At 37.4% G+C, this 20,702-nt stretch overlaps 1 protein-coding gene across 4 annotated transcripts in view; it reads left to right on the plus strand.

Moving 5' to 3' along the window:
- Nucleotides 1-20,702, plus strand: part of igsf9b (immunoglobulin superfamily, member 9b) — a 164,580-nt gene that overhangs the window by 136,933 nt on the left and 6,945 nt on the right. For 3 of the 4 annotated variants that reach the window (XM_051923298.1, XM_051923299.1, XM_051923297.1), the window contains exons 16-20: nucleotides 48-132; nucleotides 4,109-4,279; nucleotides 4,478-4,514; nucleotides 9,850-13,809; nucleotides 18,946-19,124. In XM_051923298.1, coding sequence (XP_051779258.1) covers nucleotides 48-132; nucleotides 4,109-4,279; nucleotides 4,478-4,514; nucleotides 9,850-13,809; nucleotides 18,946-19,124 — 4,432 coding nt within the window. The remainder of the gene's footprint in view (nucleotides 1-47; nucleotides 133-4,108; nucleotides 4,280-4,477; nucleotides 4,515-9,849; nucleotides 13,810-18,945; nucleotides 19,125-20,702) is intronic. The other variant, XM_051923301.1, reaches the window with a different exon arrangement.

The raw sequence follows: 20,702 nt of genomic DNA on the forward strand, positions 1-20,702 counted from the left end.
TTTTTAATTGCAAAAATGATTAAAAACACATGTTTTGTTTCCTATAGAATTATAACTATGAGCTGCGTATGCTAACCATGGGTGAAGATGACATTAGTGAAGCGAGTGAATCCATCAACATCTCAACTATAGGTCAGTTAAGTTGTACTCCTACCATAGGGAGATGCCTACTTTCTCTTTGAATGCATTTTTTTCTAATGCACAGAAGCACCGCTTACCATTTTGTAAAGTGAACCATGTTTTAGTACCATCCATTTTTTTCATTTAGAGTCTCCTAATTTAAGTAATGTCCTCCTTGTCTTTTCCCTTCCAATTAAGTTACTTCCAGTACATTGCTGATGTACAGGATGTGACATATTCATAAGTGTACTTTGATTTATCTGTTCATGAATTAACAAAATAAGCTACTAATTAAATTAATAAATTAAGGAAACCCAGGCATAAGAGGGAAGTCTAGTTAGAAACAAACAGAATTTACTACTACAAGTATTTCATCAGATTACACTTGGGAAAGGCACAATATTAAATATTGAGTACTACTAATATTACTGTTATTAAATGGGAAATCTTTCAGAAAAGCAGAAGTCGAAATAAGCAGGTTTCTCATTGTATTCTTTAGGTTGATTCAACTTCAACTTGTTGATTACACTCATTTAATATTTATTCTTCGATTTTGCAAAGCTCAGGCAATAAACAGAACACAACTCTTGCCCCTTAAATAAGAAGGAAGTGTCTATATCACAAATACAATTTTCTAAACTCATTTAACACTAAAGACAGGGTTCATTTCTTAATCTGAAAACCGAAATATAATGTATTTCTTGTTAATAAAAACTAAAATGAAACATGTTTATGAAAAAAATAAATCACTCTGCTGGCTAAAATTAAAATCAAATGAAAAATGTCTGAAAACTTAGAATAAAGAAAATTAAAAAACACTTTTGTCTTAGTACATAAATTACAAGCAAGTGTGCAGTTGCTGCTGTATTTAAAACTGTGCTTCATAATATTAGCTTAGAGAAGAACATTTTGTTCCTTTTGTATGTGCAAGTACCCCTCACTGCAGCCACTATGATCTCTCCTTCAGTTACTGTATTCGGTGCCATTCTCAGTTATCAGTCAGTTCTTCCTTATAGAATAGAGAGCGAATAACAAAGCCTCATGACTTGCCAATATTATTCTGTGGTGTTCACTGGTCGTAATTGTGAGTGGCTGTTTCACCAAAATGAACGGAAAAGGCACTTAAAACATGCCTCCTCCTGTTCTTTTGGTAGGTTACATCAGAGCTTGCATCATAAGTTTGCATTTTACAATGCACTGTAAAGGGAACAACTATTTACATCACTAGAATTGTAATTTTTGCATTTTTTTTTCCATCTACAAGATGGAATAGAGAGCTGTAAGGCAAATTATGTGCATTCATACACATAATTACGTGCCTGTGCTTGAGAATATCTATAACAAAATATGGTATTATATAGAATAAACCTTTTCATGAATAAAAAGAATATTTTTTTAATGTGGAAGTAGTTTGGTAGTTAGTTTGCAAGCTATAATAAAAGGTGGATAAAAAATAGATGGCAAGTTAAAAAAAAAGCTAAGGGGGCATGAATGTTAAATCAACTATTGGCGCTGAGCTTCTTTCTGGTGCTTGACTGTATAATTTGTCTACTGCATTGTAATATTTTGAATAACATATTAGAAACTCCACTGTGTAACATTTTCCATGTTCCCATGCTTTTTGAAGGATCTGTATCTTTAGCTCAAGTGATAAATGTTGTTTTGCCGTGCACAGCTTAGAATTGAAGTTCAGTACAAACACTCTTCATCAAAAGTTCTGTACAAAAGAGGAATGCTGCGATATTAAAAATGAGTTTAAAGGTCCATACCGGCTGTATTGGTAAACTATCTCTCTCTCTGTCACTGAATCAATTTCAAATACAAGAAAATAGTTGTTAAGCTACCAGCAAACACTAGATGATGATGATGATATATTTTACTTCTATCTTGAGATAACTACTAACTATAAAAAAACTGTATTTATTTTTTTTAAACTGAAAGATTATGTAGCTGTCTGTTTAGCTGAGAGTAGGTAGACCCTGCTGTTTGCAGTTTCCAGCATCCAGAACATCCAAGCCATATGATCATCTCATTGATTTGAAGTATATATTTAAAAAAGTATTACACACAAGGCAAGAAAGGCACACACTGAAATCTATAAAGCCTGTGGTTGAGAATAGCACTCAGACTGTAAAAAGTCAGACAGTATTTGAGGCAAATATAGACTTAGAGATTGGCATAGCTCTACTCTGCTTAAGGTCATATCACATTAGGTGTCTTTCCCAATAATTTTCAGTCATAGCCCTTATTTACACAATCTTAGTGAGTTAAAGGCAGTCTGCCGCATGCTTCAGTGAAGGCCGGTCACGTCGCCTGTTACAACCAGTGATTTCACTCCAATTAGTTCAGTGCTCACCCAGACAAAGTCAAAGAAGTTAGACTAAAGTACAGTGCACATAATGCAGAAGCAAATAAGAAGGAATATGGCTGTTCTGGACCTCATGTCTGTTAGAAGTCTCGTATTTTACATACTGTAACAGAATGGAAGAAAGAAAAGGGGATGAGATTGCAGCTGAACTCGCTGTACTTGTTAACGCTTCGTACAGCACTGACTGTGCCAGGTAGCCTGCTATTGGCCGTTACAAAACACAAGCACGACTCTGCTAGAAAATTCTCATTCAGTCACTAAATTTGACATGTCCAGCAATTTTCATTCCTGTAAATTAGCATGGTCCGACAAACAAGATCAATGACCGCTGTTGTCACAAATTTGACATACCGTATCACTAAAGTTGTGTAATATGACATTTGCTTTAAACATTTGTCGGACAACTATGCTGTGTCCTCCCTAAATTACAGCCTGGATTAAATTTGCATTACTGATGAGTGACATGTTGAGTGCTGCAGAAAAACCTTCCTTTGAAGGGCAACATTCCATTTCCGCCCTGCAGACTTTACCTCACCACTCACCTGTGTTATTACTGTACATGAGGCATGCAGAAAAATTTCACAAGAAATGGTGATCACAATGTACTGGTCAGCTGTGGATCAACAAGTCTGTAAACTATCCTGTAATAAGTTGGCTGTCACTCTTAATTCATTTACCAAGCTTTCTTATTATATATCCAACAGTGATTGCTTGCTTATGCAACCTGATACTAGAGCGTCATGGGTGAGAAGTCCTATAAGAAGATGCTGGTCAGCTAGCCATAAGACAATGGGCCGAGTAGCTAGGGTAGTTACTGTAACATTGAGGAGCTTGTGCAATGAGGAAATTAACACCTGTAATTTTCATAACAGATATTCTCAAACCCACCTAATCTAATTCAGTGTTGTTCTGAAGACTTTTATGGTAGCTTTTTTTCTTCTCTCAGCTAAGGATTTGGATAGTAAAGCATGGAGGAGCTTGGAAATTAACACATCTTTTTCAAACCTGCCTCATCAGGTTCTGGGTCACAGCTGGACAGAGTCTATCGTGTTAGCATTGCATGCAAAGCAGAAATCAATACTAGATGGGTTATCAGTCTATCACAAGGGCCAGTCACAAGACACACCTCGCATTCAGATAATTCTTTACGTTTATATAGTGGAGCCAATTTAGAGTCACCATCTAAACTAACAAGCGTGTGTTTGGATTGGGCCATGAAGCAGAGGGTTAAATAGAGAGAAACCCAGACAGACCAAGAGAGCACCTGCCAGCACTGCAGAGACACAGACTGGCTGTGGGTTTAAATCCCAAAACACTAAACGTATAAGGCAGCAGTGCTAACTACTGGTCCAAGGTGCCAGAGCTAAGAGGGAGCATACCAAGTTTTAACAAGTACCCTGAAAAGCAGCTTTATGGATACAATATAATTGGAGTATGTGGACAGCCGTGAAACAAAGGGTATTATAGAATAATTACAACATTTTCACAGCTGCTAGTTAGCATCTAAAGTATTTCATCTATTGTACATTGAAGTATGTATTTTTCTGTAAAATTAGTTTGTTGAAGTGAAAAGAAATGTATTAATATTTTTAACTTTATTTGTTTGTTTGTTTTTTAAAGGACTGGACATGTACCCCTCCCGGACAACTTTGTCAGAACTCCTTCCTGAGCCACTGTTAGCTGGTGTCATTGGTGGAACCTGCTTCTTATTTGTCGCAGTTATTTTGTCCATAGTGACAGCCTGTGCCATGAATCGGCGCAGAGAGAGACGCCGGAGAAAACGGAGAGATGGTAAAGATACTTTCTTAGATTATGTTCAATGTGTTTTAAGTTTTAAGTTTGACAGATTGCTTCACTTTTGTTTGAAAGGAATTTGGCCTGCAGTAAAGGAATGATGTATCAGTTGCATTTGCCATGTTGCCGAAGTTGCTTTACATTTTTTCTTTTAATTTTGATCATTTTGTGACCTCTCCCCTCATGACCTTACAGATCTCCCACTCGCATTTCAGAAGAGCCTGTCTCCACAGTAAGTGCCATCCCATCACAGAACCTCATGTCCTTTCTTTCTGTCAAATCAGTATAATAAACTAAAATCGTGTGCAGTAGAATCTCAGTGCCAATAATATTAAGGACGTTTCAGGAAAAAATAAACTTTACACACAGCTGAATGGACCCGTTAGATAAACTGATCAAGTGTTTAGTCAAATATAATGTTATAGGTTCTTAGATTTACATAACATTAAGCAGTGCATAAACCAATGGTGAACTCTTCATTCTCATGACAAAGTGGATTTATAAAGCTTCTTACACAATAATAATGAAAATTGGTTGGACAGTAGAAAGTCTGTGACTTCGAAAAATAGATGGCTGGTAATTGATGAGTGTTGCCAACGAAGAGGCATGGAGTAGGAAAGAGTGGTAAAGTAAAAGTTATCACATACAAAAATCTTTGATAGAACCACTCTGGCACGGTGGTTGTTTTAGAGCTGTTCGCTGTGGCCGTAATGATCGAGAAATTTATTTAAGAGTTCAGAGTTCAAGCAGCAGCCTGTTTGTTATAAATATATTTGCTGTAGTGATAGAAAGCTACACTGAAAGCTTTGTGGCTGTGTTATTTCTCATTTTGGTGCTCAGTTACAATATTAAGTCACATGAATATTTTAAGTTGATTATTACAGTAGTGGTAACCAAAACTGTACCTGGAGAAGTAATATACAACTGTGAAAGTATAACAAATCAAACAACAAACCACAGAAGATAAATGGCCTGACAGACGTGATGCCAGTACGACAGCATAAAATGTGGATTAAGACTAGAATTAATATCACCAAATTAAATATTCCTATAACAAAGATGCAGCAGATTAACTCAAACTAAAATATGTAGCAGTGACTAGACTAATAATCTCAAGCTGGGATGGATTGTGACCTTAAATGGACGATCTTTTCTAGATCAATTGTGCTAATTCTTTGATTGTGCACCCTTTGGTAATGTCCTGAAGGATTTAAAAAAAAGAGATGATGATAAAACATGGGGGGCCTCATGTATAAAGCCTTGCATAGAATTTACACTAAAACATGGCATACAGACAAAACTAGACGTGTGTACACACAAAACAGTTCAGATTCATAAAACGTGCGTAAGCAAAGTTCCACACACTTCCCCTTTATAAATCCCAATCAACGTGAATTTTAATGCACATGCACAAGGTTACAACCCCACCCCAACTCCTCTCAGAATTTCACCTATTTGAATATGCAAATCAATATAAATAGCCCCTTCTCTTCAGTCTTTTGTTAAAAAACAATGGTAAAAGCACATGTAAAAAAGAGGAATTTCAGCAAATGTGAAATTGAGGTTATTCTCAGTGAAGTGGAGGCAATAAAAAAAACACACTACAGTGGAACCTCAGGTCACGACCGTAATTCGTTCCAAAACTCTGGTCGCAACCCGATTTGGTCGTGACCTGAAGTAATTTCCCCCCATAGGATTGTATTTAAATACAATTGATCCGTTCCGGACCGTACGAACTATATGTAAATATATTTTTTTAAGATTTTTAAGCACAAAAATAGTTAATTATACCATAGAGTGCACAGTGTAATAGTAAACTAAATGTAAAAACATTGAATAACACTGAGAAAACCTTGAACAGAGAAAACTAACATTTGAAAAATCCTTATTTTATACAAAAACTAACCATAAACAACCAAGAAAACTAACCTTGCATGAGTCGAGTTCTGGCATGAAGGAAGTGAGCAGGAAGCTGGGTGGAGAGGAGGTTACAGTTTTGAGGTAGAGTCCCTCTGCGCGATGCACATCTGACCGAGAACAATGTACTGTACAGGGAGAGACTGAACACCTGCGGAAATCATCGGCGCATACGAACCGGAAGGGAAATGAAATAGAGCACAAAGAGTTCACAGCGAAAGCACGCACGTCTGACCGAGAACAATGTACAACAAGTGCGGAAATCATCGGCGCATACAAACCAGAAGGGAAACTGGCTTGTTCATCAACCGAGTGTGTAGTTGTAAACAGATGCAAAAGTTTGCCAAACTTTTTTGGTCGTAACCCGATTTGTACATGTTCCGAGACGTTCGTGAACCAAGGTTCCACTGTATTTGGTGGCTTTAACAGCATTATTAGCAAAAAAATGAAGTTTATGGAGTGGCACAGTGTGGCAGAGGCACTCAAAAGTTTAAGTTCAGAAAGTCGCACAGTGCCCGAAATAAAAAAGAGGTCAGATATCAAAGTTGACTTTAAAATGTGAGTCACAGCACAGGAATTCTGGGGCTCACACTGTTTGAGCAGTGAGCTGCTGCAGTTATTGGCTAGACACTTACAACAGGCATTTTAACATTACTCAGTCAGTGGGTTGACAAGAAGCCATGTGTCACCTAAGTAATTGTGTTATATGGTTCCATCATACATAGATAACTTAAAAGTTTGACCAAAGTGATAATATTAAATGTCTTATCTTACCGAGAAGACAGCCATCATGCACAACACCATTTTTCAAGTTTGTTCCCAACACTACTATTTCTCAGCCTGGCTCAACTCAAGATTAATTTATTCTATCTCACCACAACATTAATGAGACACATTTTTGCATCACAGATAATTTCTACATTAATAAACTAGAAATGCTTTCTATTTACATAGCCATATTTAATCTCTGAAGACGCCTTTATAGCAATTTACGTGTAGTCGACCACTCCGATTACATTTGGAAAAACTAAATGTTGCTTTAAATTGTGCTTTGATGTCTGCTTGTTCAACCACAGGGTAAGGAAATCTTATATCTGGATGACAAGCAGATAATACCATCCCATACAGCTGGCATGGTGTGACTCAGTGATGACTGAGAAATACCTGATCGGTCAGCCAGTTCACGTTGAAAAGCTCCTGTCACTAAAAGCCCAAGAGGAGACAGAGCTTGCAAAGGAGCACAATTCCTCAAATTCTGACCTTGTAAAGCTGGCCCAAGTTCAGCACACAGCTCTTAGAGGATGGCTCTTGGAAGTCTAAATCAACTTAGAAGCCATTCGTCATCATGGGACAAGAAATAAGTATCATCTTTAAATATGTGCGCTCTTCTAATTCTTCCATTTGCAATGTCTTCTAACAATGCTACATTAGCCGTGGTAGTTGGAGTAGTTTGGCCATTCCGTGCACCATTGTATTGTTACAGTCCGATTACAATCAGTCAGTCAGTAATGTCATTATCCAACCTGCTATATCCTAACACAGGGTCACGGGGGTCTGCTGGAGCTAATCCCAGCCAGCACAGGGCGCAAGGCAGGAACAAACCCCAGGCAGGGGTAAACCGCAGCGATTACAATCAAGTGCCTTAAATTTGTAAACGATATGTAATTAATTTTGGTGTATTTGATAAAGCCTGCATCATGGATGCAAATCTAAAGAAAGAAAAGGAAACCCCACAGAAACAGTAGCACTGCTCTGATGCTGGGTGCAGCCCATCTACAAAACCGAGCAGAAACATGTGTACACATGGTCAGAGGCTGCAGTGAAAATGTGAGTAGCGTTATGCCAAGTTTAGTTTTTATACATCTCAATGTGAGCATGGAAACGGGTGTACACAACATTTTTTTCTCGGGCCCCTGGAAAAAGAGTATCTGAGAGAGACAGACAGCTCAATCAAGTGAGTGAATGTAATTGCTATGGGTGAATGCTGCTGGTATTGGTTGTCTTAGTGGAATTCCCTGCCATTATAACAGCCGAGATGTTCAAACAGAAGTTCGGAGACTTGAAAAAAGCATAAATTTTGTAAAATTATGAACATGCTTGAATAAGGGAAGGAATGAACACACAGCACTGATTGCTGTCCATTTCTGTCAAAGCTTGCCAGTCCTGTTCACCTAATTTCTCTTGACATAAGCTGATTGTCACAGAAATACCATATAACTAAAATAAGAAACTGAAATGACTTAGAAGGAATGATGAATAAGATTGGTCAGCAGTACAGTTTTCATGCTGTGACACAGGTTGGTAAGCAAGGATTTTATTTTAGCAAAGATCAAATTTAAAAATTCTGTAAGTACATAATGGAGTCATATATCCGAGCAAATTTAATATCTGATACAATCATTGTCACTTTGCTCATGATTATGGATCACAGGTGATCTGTTGTCCACTACTTTGAGATCTATTGTTCTTTCCAGTTATACTACTACTAATAGGTGTTACTTACTCTAACTATTAGGGTAACAGACAGATCCACACTACAGTAGAAAGATTTGTGAACTTTGAAATAATTAAAGACATCTGTGTTCTTAAATCACTCTTAGAATCAAGCCTCCTTTGCCTTCACTGTCATAAGCACAAAGTAACCATTAGTGTGATAGGGCAAATAAGCACCAATCAGCTTTAAACAGTTGTTTCCAGCTTCATTGACACCTATATTGGATAAAATATCCAATTTACAGTTACAATATGATGTTCATAGATATATTGTGTGTAGGTCCATTCTGTAGTTTGTGCAATCTGCTACAAGAGAATTCTCTCAAGCTCTCTTGTGCTTTTTAACTTTTTGCCTACTTTATGGATTTTGTCTTTGTCTCATGTTTTAGGTACTTTTCTTAGCAGTTGAATACCAGACAAATGCTAGACAGAAATAAAGTTCAGTGCTCAGCGCACCAGGCAGTGCACACCTTGGTTGGAGTGCAGGTCAGAATGAGGGGCCAGCAGGTGGTCAAACACAAAATAGCAGGGCAGGAATAAGCAGTGGTACCAAAAACGTGAGGCAAAGACAAAAGCCAAAAAGCACGTAAAACATCAAAAAGCACAATAATCAAAATGTAAGAACACTAGGAGAGCTTTACAATGCTAAAGATAAAAGCCTCTTTCAGTCTTCGTCTTTTATTTCTCTTATCCTTCCAGTCAGGTGAATTCTCCTTGTAAAAGGCAATGACGGAAAGAACGAAGCAAAGGCTATACTTAGGGTTGGAGCCCCAGCCAAATACTGATTTTAAGAAGTTGGATTCTGCCTTCCATTATATTGATGTAATTAGTAGCGTGTATCTTCTTGCCTAATAAGCAATTTTAAATGTCTAAAGTTGAGTTTTGAAGGAGTATAAAATAAACAAAATGACCTTAGCAGTAAATAGTTAAAGGGCACTGAACTTCTGCTGTAACCGATTGTCTTTTCTGAAGTTACAATAGGTTTTCTGTTCTAATATTAGTTTACCTAGTTTGTTTGGCTGTTTTCAACAATGTAATAGATTCATTTTAGTACACTTTGGTCTGACTTTTTAATCAAATCATAATCATAATGATTTAGCCAGGTGCTATAGTTGGATTGGTTCATCAATTTCTTCTCTGGTTTTTCCTCTTAACAGAGCTGGCTCGTTTGCTGACAGCCCAGACAGCGTCATGAAGTTCAAACTTCGCCCCTTTCTCTTTGGCAGTGCCTCGGATTATGCTTCTCTTGAGAAGAGAGGCAAAAACAGCCAGGAATCACAGAAACGACAGCTACTCTGCAATCCACTACCCAAATACACTCTTTTTGAGAGTCACTTGGGTGGCATGTCTTCTCCAACCTCTCCCATCGAACCCATTTCTAGAGGTCCTGATGGTAGGTTTATTGTGCAGCCAGAATGCATATCTCCTCCGGAGGTGAAGAAAAATCTGATAAAGGATTTTCCACAGCTCAATGGGACTTCAGCCGCTGAGGCTGATTTTGACAATGAAAAATTAGAAGTAATATCTAAAAAGTCTTCAAATGACTGCTCCTATGACTACAGCAGTGAGGAGCAAATCAAACCTGGTCATGTAGAGAAGAGTATCAACAGCTTGACTACAAATGAAAAAGCCTTCTGTTCCTTTCCTGTAAGCAAACTCGAAAACAGTTTTGATAGTAGAGAAAGCTATAGCTCTTGGGCTAAAGAACAAGTCAGATATTCTCAGCACAACGGTGGTTTGTACACCAGAGAGGAGCAGAATACAGAGAGTGATTGGAGGAAGTATGCAGTAACATATGAGGCTGAGAAACAGGGTAAAGACATAAAAAGAAGTTGCTTAAATGACACAGAAATGAATACAAAAAAACACCATTCAACCAAAAGTGACAGCCTTCGCTATGCATATGAAGATCAGTATACAACGGAGGGGGATTTGTCACAAAGTACACAGGGTAGGATTGTGGATTTTGAAAATTCTCTGAGAAGACAAGCAAACAAAGACTTTTGTAAGGGTTATGTACCATTTAGTATATCCCGTGAAGAAGCAGCTTGGCAAAAAGACAGACTACAGTATCTGCCTGGTGCAGAATCTCGGAATGTTATAACCAAGGACATTGCAATGCTTGATTCAAACTATAGTTCACCTCATCCATCAAAAACACATTGGTTCCACCAGTCACAGCTAAAGAAAGAAAAATACAGCTCTGAAGAAACAGAGGAGAAGGAAAAAGCTGCCATGTTCAATCACACTTCTTTAACAAGAGGGGATGCCAAACTGACCAGAAGAGAGATGGAAGAAAAAGTACCAGAGAAGAACCCAGTGGACCGGGAGAGGCGTATAACAAATGCTAGTATCTTAGTCTCTGAGATGGAAAAAGAAAGTGACCACAAAAGAGAGAAAGACAGCTTGAATACATATTTTAAACATGCTAAAGAGAGAGATTCAGAGAAGAGAAAAGACAGAATTCTTAGTCATCAGCAGAGCCCAGAGGGAACAAAAGAGCAGGACAAGCAGCTTGAAGAAGCAATATGGCAACCACAATCAGTGTTGTTAAGGTCCAAGAGCCGTTCCTCTGCACTTAATGCTCAAAAGCACAGCTTTCGCAGGGGCTGCTATTTTGGTAACACAAGCAGCCCTTTGAGCCACACCTCTTCTGCCTCCTACATCCAATGGGATGTCAGTCCTGTAACATCTGTAACCAATCTGCTGCCAGTAGAAAGAAACCCATTTGTATGGAATGACTGTAAAGGGGCTAAACATGGGGTTAAACATGCAGCCTCTGAATGTTTTCTTTCTCCAAACAATGCCAGCTCGCCTCAATTCTCTGGTGATTTAAGAGAGACAAAAGCAGTATACCCAGAGAAATTGGGGTGTACAAAAAGAGAAAATGATACAGGGAGCAGGGAAGTGGATGACAAGATTTTGAGGCAGTCCCTACAGGTGGCTGAAGAGGAAATCCACACTGATGAAGGAGAAGAAGCAAGTGACAGGGAAGCAGATGTACATTCCTTAGACTCAACAGTTATATGCAGGGCAGAAGGGTTCAAAGGAGAAGAGAAAGAGGTGACAAAAAGGGATGAATATTTGTGTAATGCTACAGCCATAGCCATGAATGAAAATGGAGGAAGAGTAAATGAAGGTAATAACTACTCCTCTGCTGGTGGAAATTCTGAAACTTCCTTTCAGTTTAATTCCAGTAAAACTGAGGAGATGGGAATAGATGCAGGAAAGGTTGAAAGAATAAAAAATAACTCCACTGCTGAAGAAAAGAGCACTCAAGATGGAGCAAAATCTCTGCAGCCAACATCTGAAAGTAAGGATACTGTTCAGCTAGAAAGTGAGGATGAGATGAAGAGCAGTGACCACTGTGTAACCACAGCACTCTTATCCAATAGTATTGAAAAAGAAGGTGTCCGTGCCCGTTCTAGAAAAAGTGAAAAATACGAATTCAATGACAGTTCAGCTAGCTTGTCTTCTGTGACTTTCTTTCAGGACAATGATGGAGAAGATGAGCAGTCTAATTTGTCTATATGCAAATCTCCTGTTTCTTTGAAAACTGGAATGCTGAATCGAAAATCCCCATCACCAGTTAATACTTCACAGCAACATTCCTTGTCTTTGCTGTATACAAGCAGCATTTTGGAATATTTGAGTTTACCAGGTTTTATTGAAATGAGTGTTGATGAACCCATGGATCAAGCTGAAGTCACAGACACAGATGTTTGTGCTCCAGAGTCAAAGGACAAGAATGAAGCCAGTTCAGGAATGAAAAGTTCCCAGGAATCTTTAGAGACATGCAAAGCATCACACTCATGCCAAAAGCAGCAAGGCTTTTCAAATGGCACATCTGGTTTAGCCTCAGAAGTTATGTTGAACTTGAGTGACTTTCATACTTCATTGGCTCAGAAGCCTGACCTTACTATAGATACTCCTGGATATTCTCCTGAGTTTAATTCTTTAAAACAGTCACCCAAGTTTGAAATAGAGACAAAACATACCCCAGATTTGGGGTTGGGTGAACATAGAGCATATAAAAGTTCTGAAAATGACTTATCAGTGAGCATGGATTTGGTTAAAAAAGAACTGCGGGCCTCACAAGAGACGCTTGGAAGTTCTTTAGCTGGAAAGCCAGGAAACATTTCCAGGAGGATTGATCTAAAGAGCCCTCCAGAACCTTTCAAAGACAGAAATGTTTATGTAGCTCCAAACCCTGACAACTTATTTAAACATAAACCAGATCTTATTAAGAGCCTGGACTTTAAAAGAACCAATTTTTCTTATCAAAGTCAGCCATGCCCTAGGCCTTTCCTAAATCAGTCTCAAATTTTAGAAGGTTCAGCTTCTGAATCTCATGGTTCTGAGCAATTCCTTAGAAAATCTCATAGTTTAGGAGCTCAGTGGTGGAAGCAGTGTGAAAGCACAAGGCCTTCCACCTCTCAGAGCTGTGGATATTTACTGCAGCACACTCGTGATTGTAGTCGAAATGCTCTGCAAAAATCGGGTTCATCTCCAAAAGGAAAGTCCAGTTCAGAAACTCTCCAGGTGAATACTTGGGAACATTCTGCACTGACATTGCCCAAGTCAACAGGGCCTAGTCAGTTGATGAAAAACATGTCCGCCTCAAGGTTGATGGATGTTGAAAGTCCAAACACACTATCTTGTGAAAGAGCAAAGTGGATGAGACCAAAGCAAAATGCCTCAGGAGAAATAAGTGGGAAAACAGAATTTCTGAGACCACCTGCAATTAAAAAGGGACCACTAAGGGCTTATTTGCCAAGAGGGTACAGCTGGCCATCACCCTATCATTGTTCCATTGGATTTAGGACACCAGTACATGAAACAAGCAAAGTGGATGAAAGTGAGAGGGAAACTGATGTATTAATACAAGACTTGAAAGATGTGAAAGAAGCCAGAGCAAGCATTGCCAGTCAGAGCAGTGGACGAGGAAGCATGGGCACTTCTTTTTCTCATTCACTCCCCCGAGGTTCCCTTTCTCTTTCTCCTTCTTTACCTGGCTCTCCTGAAACTACTCAGTGTACAGACAATGAGACAGAGAATGAGTCTCACAAGGCAATGGCAGCGGACAGCAACATGTTGGAGAACAGGACTCAAAAAAGGTAATTTTCATATAGAACGAGAGAAAGATGGCAAGAGTTAAGGACACCTCAAGCTGACCTTTTTGTAGGCTGTAAAAGTTTAATACAAATGTCTAAAGATTATTGATTCTATTATTTGCTTCTTGGCAAATGCCATTTTCAGGTCTAACAGTAATACAAAAGATACTGTATACAATGAGCAGCATCCTACATTAGTAAGATTTGCTTGGCTGGGTTGTTGATCATTTGAACTAAAATCAGAATTCCATCCATCCATCCATTTTCCAACCCGCTGAATCCGAACACAGGGTCACGGGGGTCTGCTGGAGCCAATCCTAACCAACACAGGGCACAAGGCAGGGAACCAATCCTGGGCAGGGTGCCAACCCACCGCAGGACACACACAAACACACCCACACACCAAGCACACACTAGGGCCAATTTAGAATCGCCAGTCCACCTAACCTGCATGTCTTTGGACTGTGGGAGGAAACCGGAGCGCCCGGAGGAAACCCACGCAGACACGGGGAGAACATGCAAACTCCACGCAGGGAGGACCCGGGAAGCGAACCCGGGTCCCCAGGTCTCCCAACTGCGAGGCAGCCGCGCTACCCACTGCGCCACCGTGCTGCCCAAAATCAGAATTCATTTGATTTAATTCTTGCATATTAACTAAATTTCCTTTAGTATCTATTTAGAATATTTAATACCAGTGTACAGGAAGGAGGCATTGTAAAGGATATGTTTGGCATTTTTCAAGTCAATGTTATTTTTTCACAGACATGTATGTATTTTCCACATGAATCTGTATTCCAAATTCCAGCGATTTTTATAAACTTTAAGTAATATCTTGCCCATACTGGAGCTTTATATTGGACTTAATGGGGTACAGGTATAGCCATATAGCCAAGGCAGCTGTTGAGTATTGATCTGCATCTTGCAATTACACATACATTGTAAAATAGCTTTAAAAGAAAACAAACTGTGCACTACCTCAGCAGATAAAGTCTTTAGCTAATCTTTCCCCTCCCAGAGGAGCAGTTTCTTCCAAATTGGATCAATTCACAGTAAACTGTTCATGACAAGTAGTTAGTTTTTGTTCTGATTTATGTCTGTAATTATGTGTGAACTCGAGCAAACAGAACATGCATTTTTACCTTAAGAAAAATAGTACCAGGAATAAATGATGAAATGGTTATTTCCACATCCCTTTTTGTTGTCACAAAGGTGTCGGAAGCATGTAAGGCATTTTTTCATTTATCAAAACTTAAAGAGGATGTATTCTGTAAGTTTTAAGCTTTTATTTTCAGTGGTGCCTTATGCCCTATTTCCTCCATTGTAAAGCAATGGTGCAATATATATATATATATATTTAATTTATAGAAACCACTGGACTTTAGAATACAATTTGGTGTGGCAAATGCATATATGTCATATTTGTGATGAAATAACTTCAACTTGAGAAAATACCAAACTTTTCCTTTAAAAAATAAATCCCTTAGTGAAAATCAGTGTCCAATCTTTAATTTTTAAAGGGCTATAAAGTAAAAACAATTGAACTCGGAGCATGTGATTAGTGAAGATTCTTCACTTTATGATGAGAAAAACCTTGAATCTTTCAAATATCTTTATTGGTTCAGGAAATATTTGAGATCTCATAAAGGCTTCCAAATGCTAAAAATTGTGACAGTTGCCATCTCTGAAGCAGGTTAGCAGGGAGCAGCATTTTGTCATAATTATTTTTGGATATCAGTCAATTCGGATTTTTAAAAAATGATACAGCAGCAACTTTTTTCAAAATTGGATGAATCTTAATGGAATGACCCCTATTAAGACGGGATACTTATTTTTTAGACAAGTATTTCCTGTGTGACTGACTACTTGTATTTGCTTACCAGGAAATCAAATGAATGTTTATGTTGAGATTACAGTAAACTAATAGACTACTAGAAAGCTGGAATTTATTTTTTTACTTAGCTGGCATTAATACATAATGTTTTGTTGTGTTTTAGATAGGGTGTCATGGGAAATATGTAATCCTCCTAAAGTTTTATTTATTGTTGCAAAAAATAATTTTATCATAGACTCTTTGTTCTTGAACATGTGAACTTACAATACAAATATAGACTGGATCAAGATGTGTGAGGATCACAGAGGTTATAAAAGACAACGGAGAATGAGACACTTATAAACAAATGTTTTTCTTTTTCACTTAAATACTGTTGGTGAATAAAATGGTTTTGATGTGATTTGTCTTGATTTTGGCCTGTACAAAAGCTGCCATTCCAGCTGTACTTCTGTTGTTCACTGTACATTTCTCATCTTTACTTGTTTTAAGACTGCAGTAAACATTCAACAGCCTTGGCGTAATCATGGGCAGTGACCTAAACTTTAATTTGCACATTAACCTGATTATTAGCAATGCATTTTTAAATTTGAGGGTAAAGTCTGAACTCTAATAAAATTGCAAGATGCTGAGACATTAATTCCTTTTTTTGTTTTAAGTCGAATAGTTTACTGTAATGCACTCCTAAAAGGACTACCAAAGAAAACCTCAGTTGGTTGCAATTAGTTCAGAATGCAGCAGCCAGAATCTTAACATTAGAACCTCTAAAGCCTGTGAAAATATTCGTGATGCCGGACCACCTTAATTTTACTCACACCTCCTCATCACTGTGTTAATTGTGCACCGATAGTGCCTTTGTGTTGAAAATGTATCAATCGGCCTTGGGCAGCCAGCCTGCTATCCCATCCCCCACCAAGGCATCTGGAGTCAGACCCAAAATTCTCACAGCTGAAGTCAGTTTATCTGGGAGTGAAGCATCTGGAATTGTATAAGTAAATTATATAATGTTACTTGAAATTCATACATTTCATGTGTGTTCCGTGTCTCCAGCAATCTGTGTAAATGTAGGACGACATTTCATTGAATGTATAACTAAAGCAGAAATTTTTTCATATGTTAAACTAATAATGACAAATTGTTGATGTGAAGTCTATAATATTTGAAGACTGAAGTCCAAATATCAAATAAAAACTTTCACAAAAGGTATAACAAAACTAGTGTGCTTTTTTTTTCTTTGGTTTTATTCTTGAATAATGTTCAATTTACATATTGCTGTCAATGTGTGCAAATGGAAACCCAAATACGAAGTAAAGATGTTTGCATGCATGTTTGTGTTTGCACGTTTCACATTGGAATGTGGCAGTGTCAAATATCTGCTTCATTTTTGCAAGAGTAAGAACTGCTGCAACATAACCAAGACATTGCTGGTTTGATTCTGGGCTGATTTTACTGTTTCTATTATATAATAAAAACATACGTTTCATTTAAGTATGTAACAAATCAACAAAACAAGTGTGCTTTTATTCAAGAATAAAACTGAATTAAAAAATCCGCACAATAAAACTGAATAAAAAACAAATTAAAAAATCTGCACATAAAACCACATTGTTTCGTTATACCACGTCTTTTATTCAAAAACTAACTGTGTCAGATCGGGGGGGGGGTGTAAGCGTGAATGTGACTGAGAGTATAAAAATGAGCTTTTACAAGTACGATAACTTTACACAGGCTGTTAAGACTAACTTATGTGCGATTTTCTTTTCATTCAGTTTTTATATAGTTTTATTCTTAATAAAAAGCACAAGAAAAAAAGCAAAAAATGTCATTCTACATTTACACAGATAATTATAGATATTATGAAACACACATGAAATGTATGTATTTCAGATAACAATATATTATTTTCTTGTACAATTCCAGACACCTCACTCCCAGGTAAACAGACTTCATCTGTGCTTGACTTCAGCTGCCTTGGTGTGGGATGGGATAGCAGACAGTCTGCCTGTGGTCGATTTGACACATTTGCAAAACAAAGGCAATACTGGTGCACAATTAACGCAGTGATGAGGAGGTGTGAGTAAAATTAAGGTGGCCTGGTATTACAATATTTTTGCAGGCTTCAGGGATTCTAGTATTAACCAGAAAAATGTAATTTGTGCACATCTCACCAGCTTTAACATCATTACATTGGTTACCAATCGTCCTTTAGAACTGACTTTAAAATACTACTAATAATTTATAAAGCCTTACATAATCTTACTCCTTCCTATATTTTGGAATGCCTGTCCCCGTACTGTCCAAGTCATAACCTTAGATCTTCTAACCTACAGTAAGATATTGCTTATTATTCCACAAGGTAAGCATGAAGGAAGTGATGGTAATGTTTTGCTGTTAGGCACCAAAAATCTGGAATACTTTACCATTTAAAATATGCCAGGGTGACAATTCTGTTTAAAAAAACAAACAAACAAAAAAAAAAAAAAACTGAAATACTTTTTTTTAGTTTGGCTTTTTCATGGCTACATATATGACTACTTAGTAAATGAGGTCTGAAGCATTTCAAAAACTGATATAAAAAACCACTTTTACAATCCTTGAGTCGTAACATACTGGTTGGTAGAGCACAAGAAATTACATGATTTAACACAAATGCAGATGTGAGCCACATAAAGTGAGATCAACCATAGATTTCCACTAATTTAGTAGCTTTTTATTAATATCTGTGCCCGTGGTGGTCAAACCTTTTCCATGAATGTCAAGTTCTCATCAGTATGATTTATCTTTTGACTCTTGTTTGGTGGTACCCATCAAACTTTGTATAATCCATACATTGTTTGAAATTTTGAGATTTAATTTATCTTGGCCCATCCAATTTCTGATGTACTTATCCAATTTAGCAGTGGAAAGACCTGTTTGTAATCTCAACAGTACTGGCTACTAGGTGGAAACCAACCTTGGATGGGACATTAGCTCCTCAGTCACACCAAGTCAGTTTATGTTTAAGAGGGCTGTTTTTTTGACAATTTTCAGCCATAGACAGTTTATCATAACCACAGGCTTGCTATCATCAGTTGGACGATGTCAATAAGGACACCACTGCAGTTAGCTGTTTAAATCACCATCCCTACTTTATGCAAAACCATCATGAGGCATTGTTCCCCACCAAATTTAAAATTCTTTTACTGTTGTTTCCAGCTGTGATGTACAGCTGACCCATTGACACTAAATGTTCATTCTTTTATGAAAGAATGTGTCGGTATTAGCTTCAAGATTAATATGCCTGTCTGATCACTTAACTTTATTCCTTATAGACGTGATACTTCAGTAGATGAAAGCTATGAGTGGGACTCAACTGAATTTTCTGTTGAATCAGAAATTCTTGAAGCTTTGAAAATATACAAAGGCAATAGCAGAAGAGAAGAACGAGTTCAAGAGAAAAGGAAAGATCGTCCCCGATCTACCATTGCACTGAGAGAGCTGGAAAGTAAAGGTGAGTAAGTTAACAACTTTTAGTCTTTCGGCATGATTATACAGGAATCCTTACTGTTCCTTTTGGTTTTAATTAGCTGTGTACAACAAAATTAAGCAGTGTTCATCATTGCCACCTTATGAACTAGAATTCAAAGGGGAATAGCTTAAAAAATGGAATCTGCATGTTCACTGTGAATCTGATTCAGTGTTTCATCAGGGAACCTGAGCTTAGACCTTCAGTCCAAAGACTGCTTAAATGTTTGTTGATCCCCCAATTGTACATGCGTAAATTATATGAATTTTTCATTATATAGTACCTTTAGCCTTGTTCACAAGTTGAAGATAGAGTGCCAAGCTTTGTTTTAATAGATCAAATTTGTGAAAAGTGTTCATTGCACTAGCTTTAACTATATTGATATACTATGTGATTTGGAAGGGTTACAATTTTTATAAGTACATATTGAGAAAACTACTGTATTTTCTGCATACTGTTGAAGGTGCAGTATCTGTATTGAAAGCAGAAATCTTCATTTGTTTTAAAGAAACTAGGGGGCTTCGCCCGCCAACCCCATGTTTGGTTTTCCGGATATACACTTTTAAGATTTTTTTTTCTTTGAATTGTTGCTATTTCATTAGTTTCACTCTTATTTCAGAACTTATGTAAAAACAATATTTGAAATTGTTCGAGTCCCAATATGCTGAATCTTTTAAATGAGGTCAGTGAAACATGTGTTCAGTGACTTTGTACCATAATTCAGGATAGGTTTCTCTGTTTGGAATTTCAGCACAGACAAAGCGATCTACATCATCAGCAGTTAATAATTTTTTTGCAAAGTAACCAATAAATGCATGTGAGGTAAAACATGTTTTTGAAATTCTCTGACATAAACTTCAAAGCCTTACAATATTTACATACTTCTGACATATCACCTGTGTCCATATATTCGATCTCTATTCACCTTTTAGTTATTTCTCCGAGTAATAATTTCTTTTTTTGCGCTAATGTGAAGTTTACTTTCTTTTTTTGACACTGTCTTTTTTTCTGCTTTCATATTCTGTATCTTGTTATGCATGTGTCGTGCCTACGTTTTTTTTTGAGTCTTTTGAATTCCAGTTTTCATTATCTCTAACCTGCTCTGCATGTGTTTGGCCCCTTTGTTTTGTAACCTCTTTATGATGTTTCACTTTATTTTCTACTCTCTTTTATTTCTGACCTCGCTTTGTCCTGCTTTTTTTCCAATGACACCTGGTCCGTGTTGATTATTTTCCCTTTTTCGAGTAATAATTTCCGTTTGTTTGCGCTACTGTGATCTTTACTTTTTTTTTTTTTTATACCTTCTAATTTTCCTGCTTTCATATTCTTTAACTTACTCCACATTTGTATCGTGCAAACGTTTTTTTTTTTTTTTTGAACCTTTCGAATTACACTGCTTTCATAATGTGCTCTGCATGTGTATAGCGCCAACGTTTGTGAACATGTTTATGACGTTCTACTTTGTCTTTTACTCTGTCTTTTAATTCTGAGCCTGATTGGATGTGCTTTGTTTCAATTCCACTTGTTACGGGCTGATAATTACTTTCTTTATTTTCTGAATTT

The sequence above is a fragment of the Erpetoichthys calabaricus genome, chromosome 1 (genome assembly GCF_900747795.2).
Source record: "Erpetoichthys calabaricus chromosome 1, fErpCal1.3, whole genome shotgun sequence".
Taxonomy (NCBI): Eukaryota; Metazoa; Chordata; class Cladistia; order Polypteriformes; family Polypteridae; genus Erpetoichthys; species Erpetoichthys calabaricus.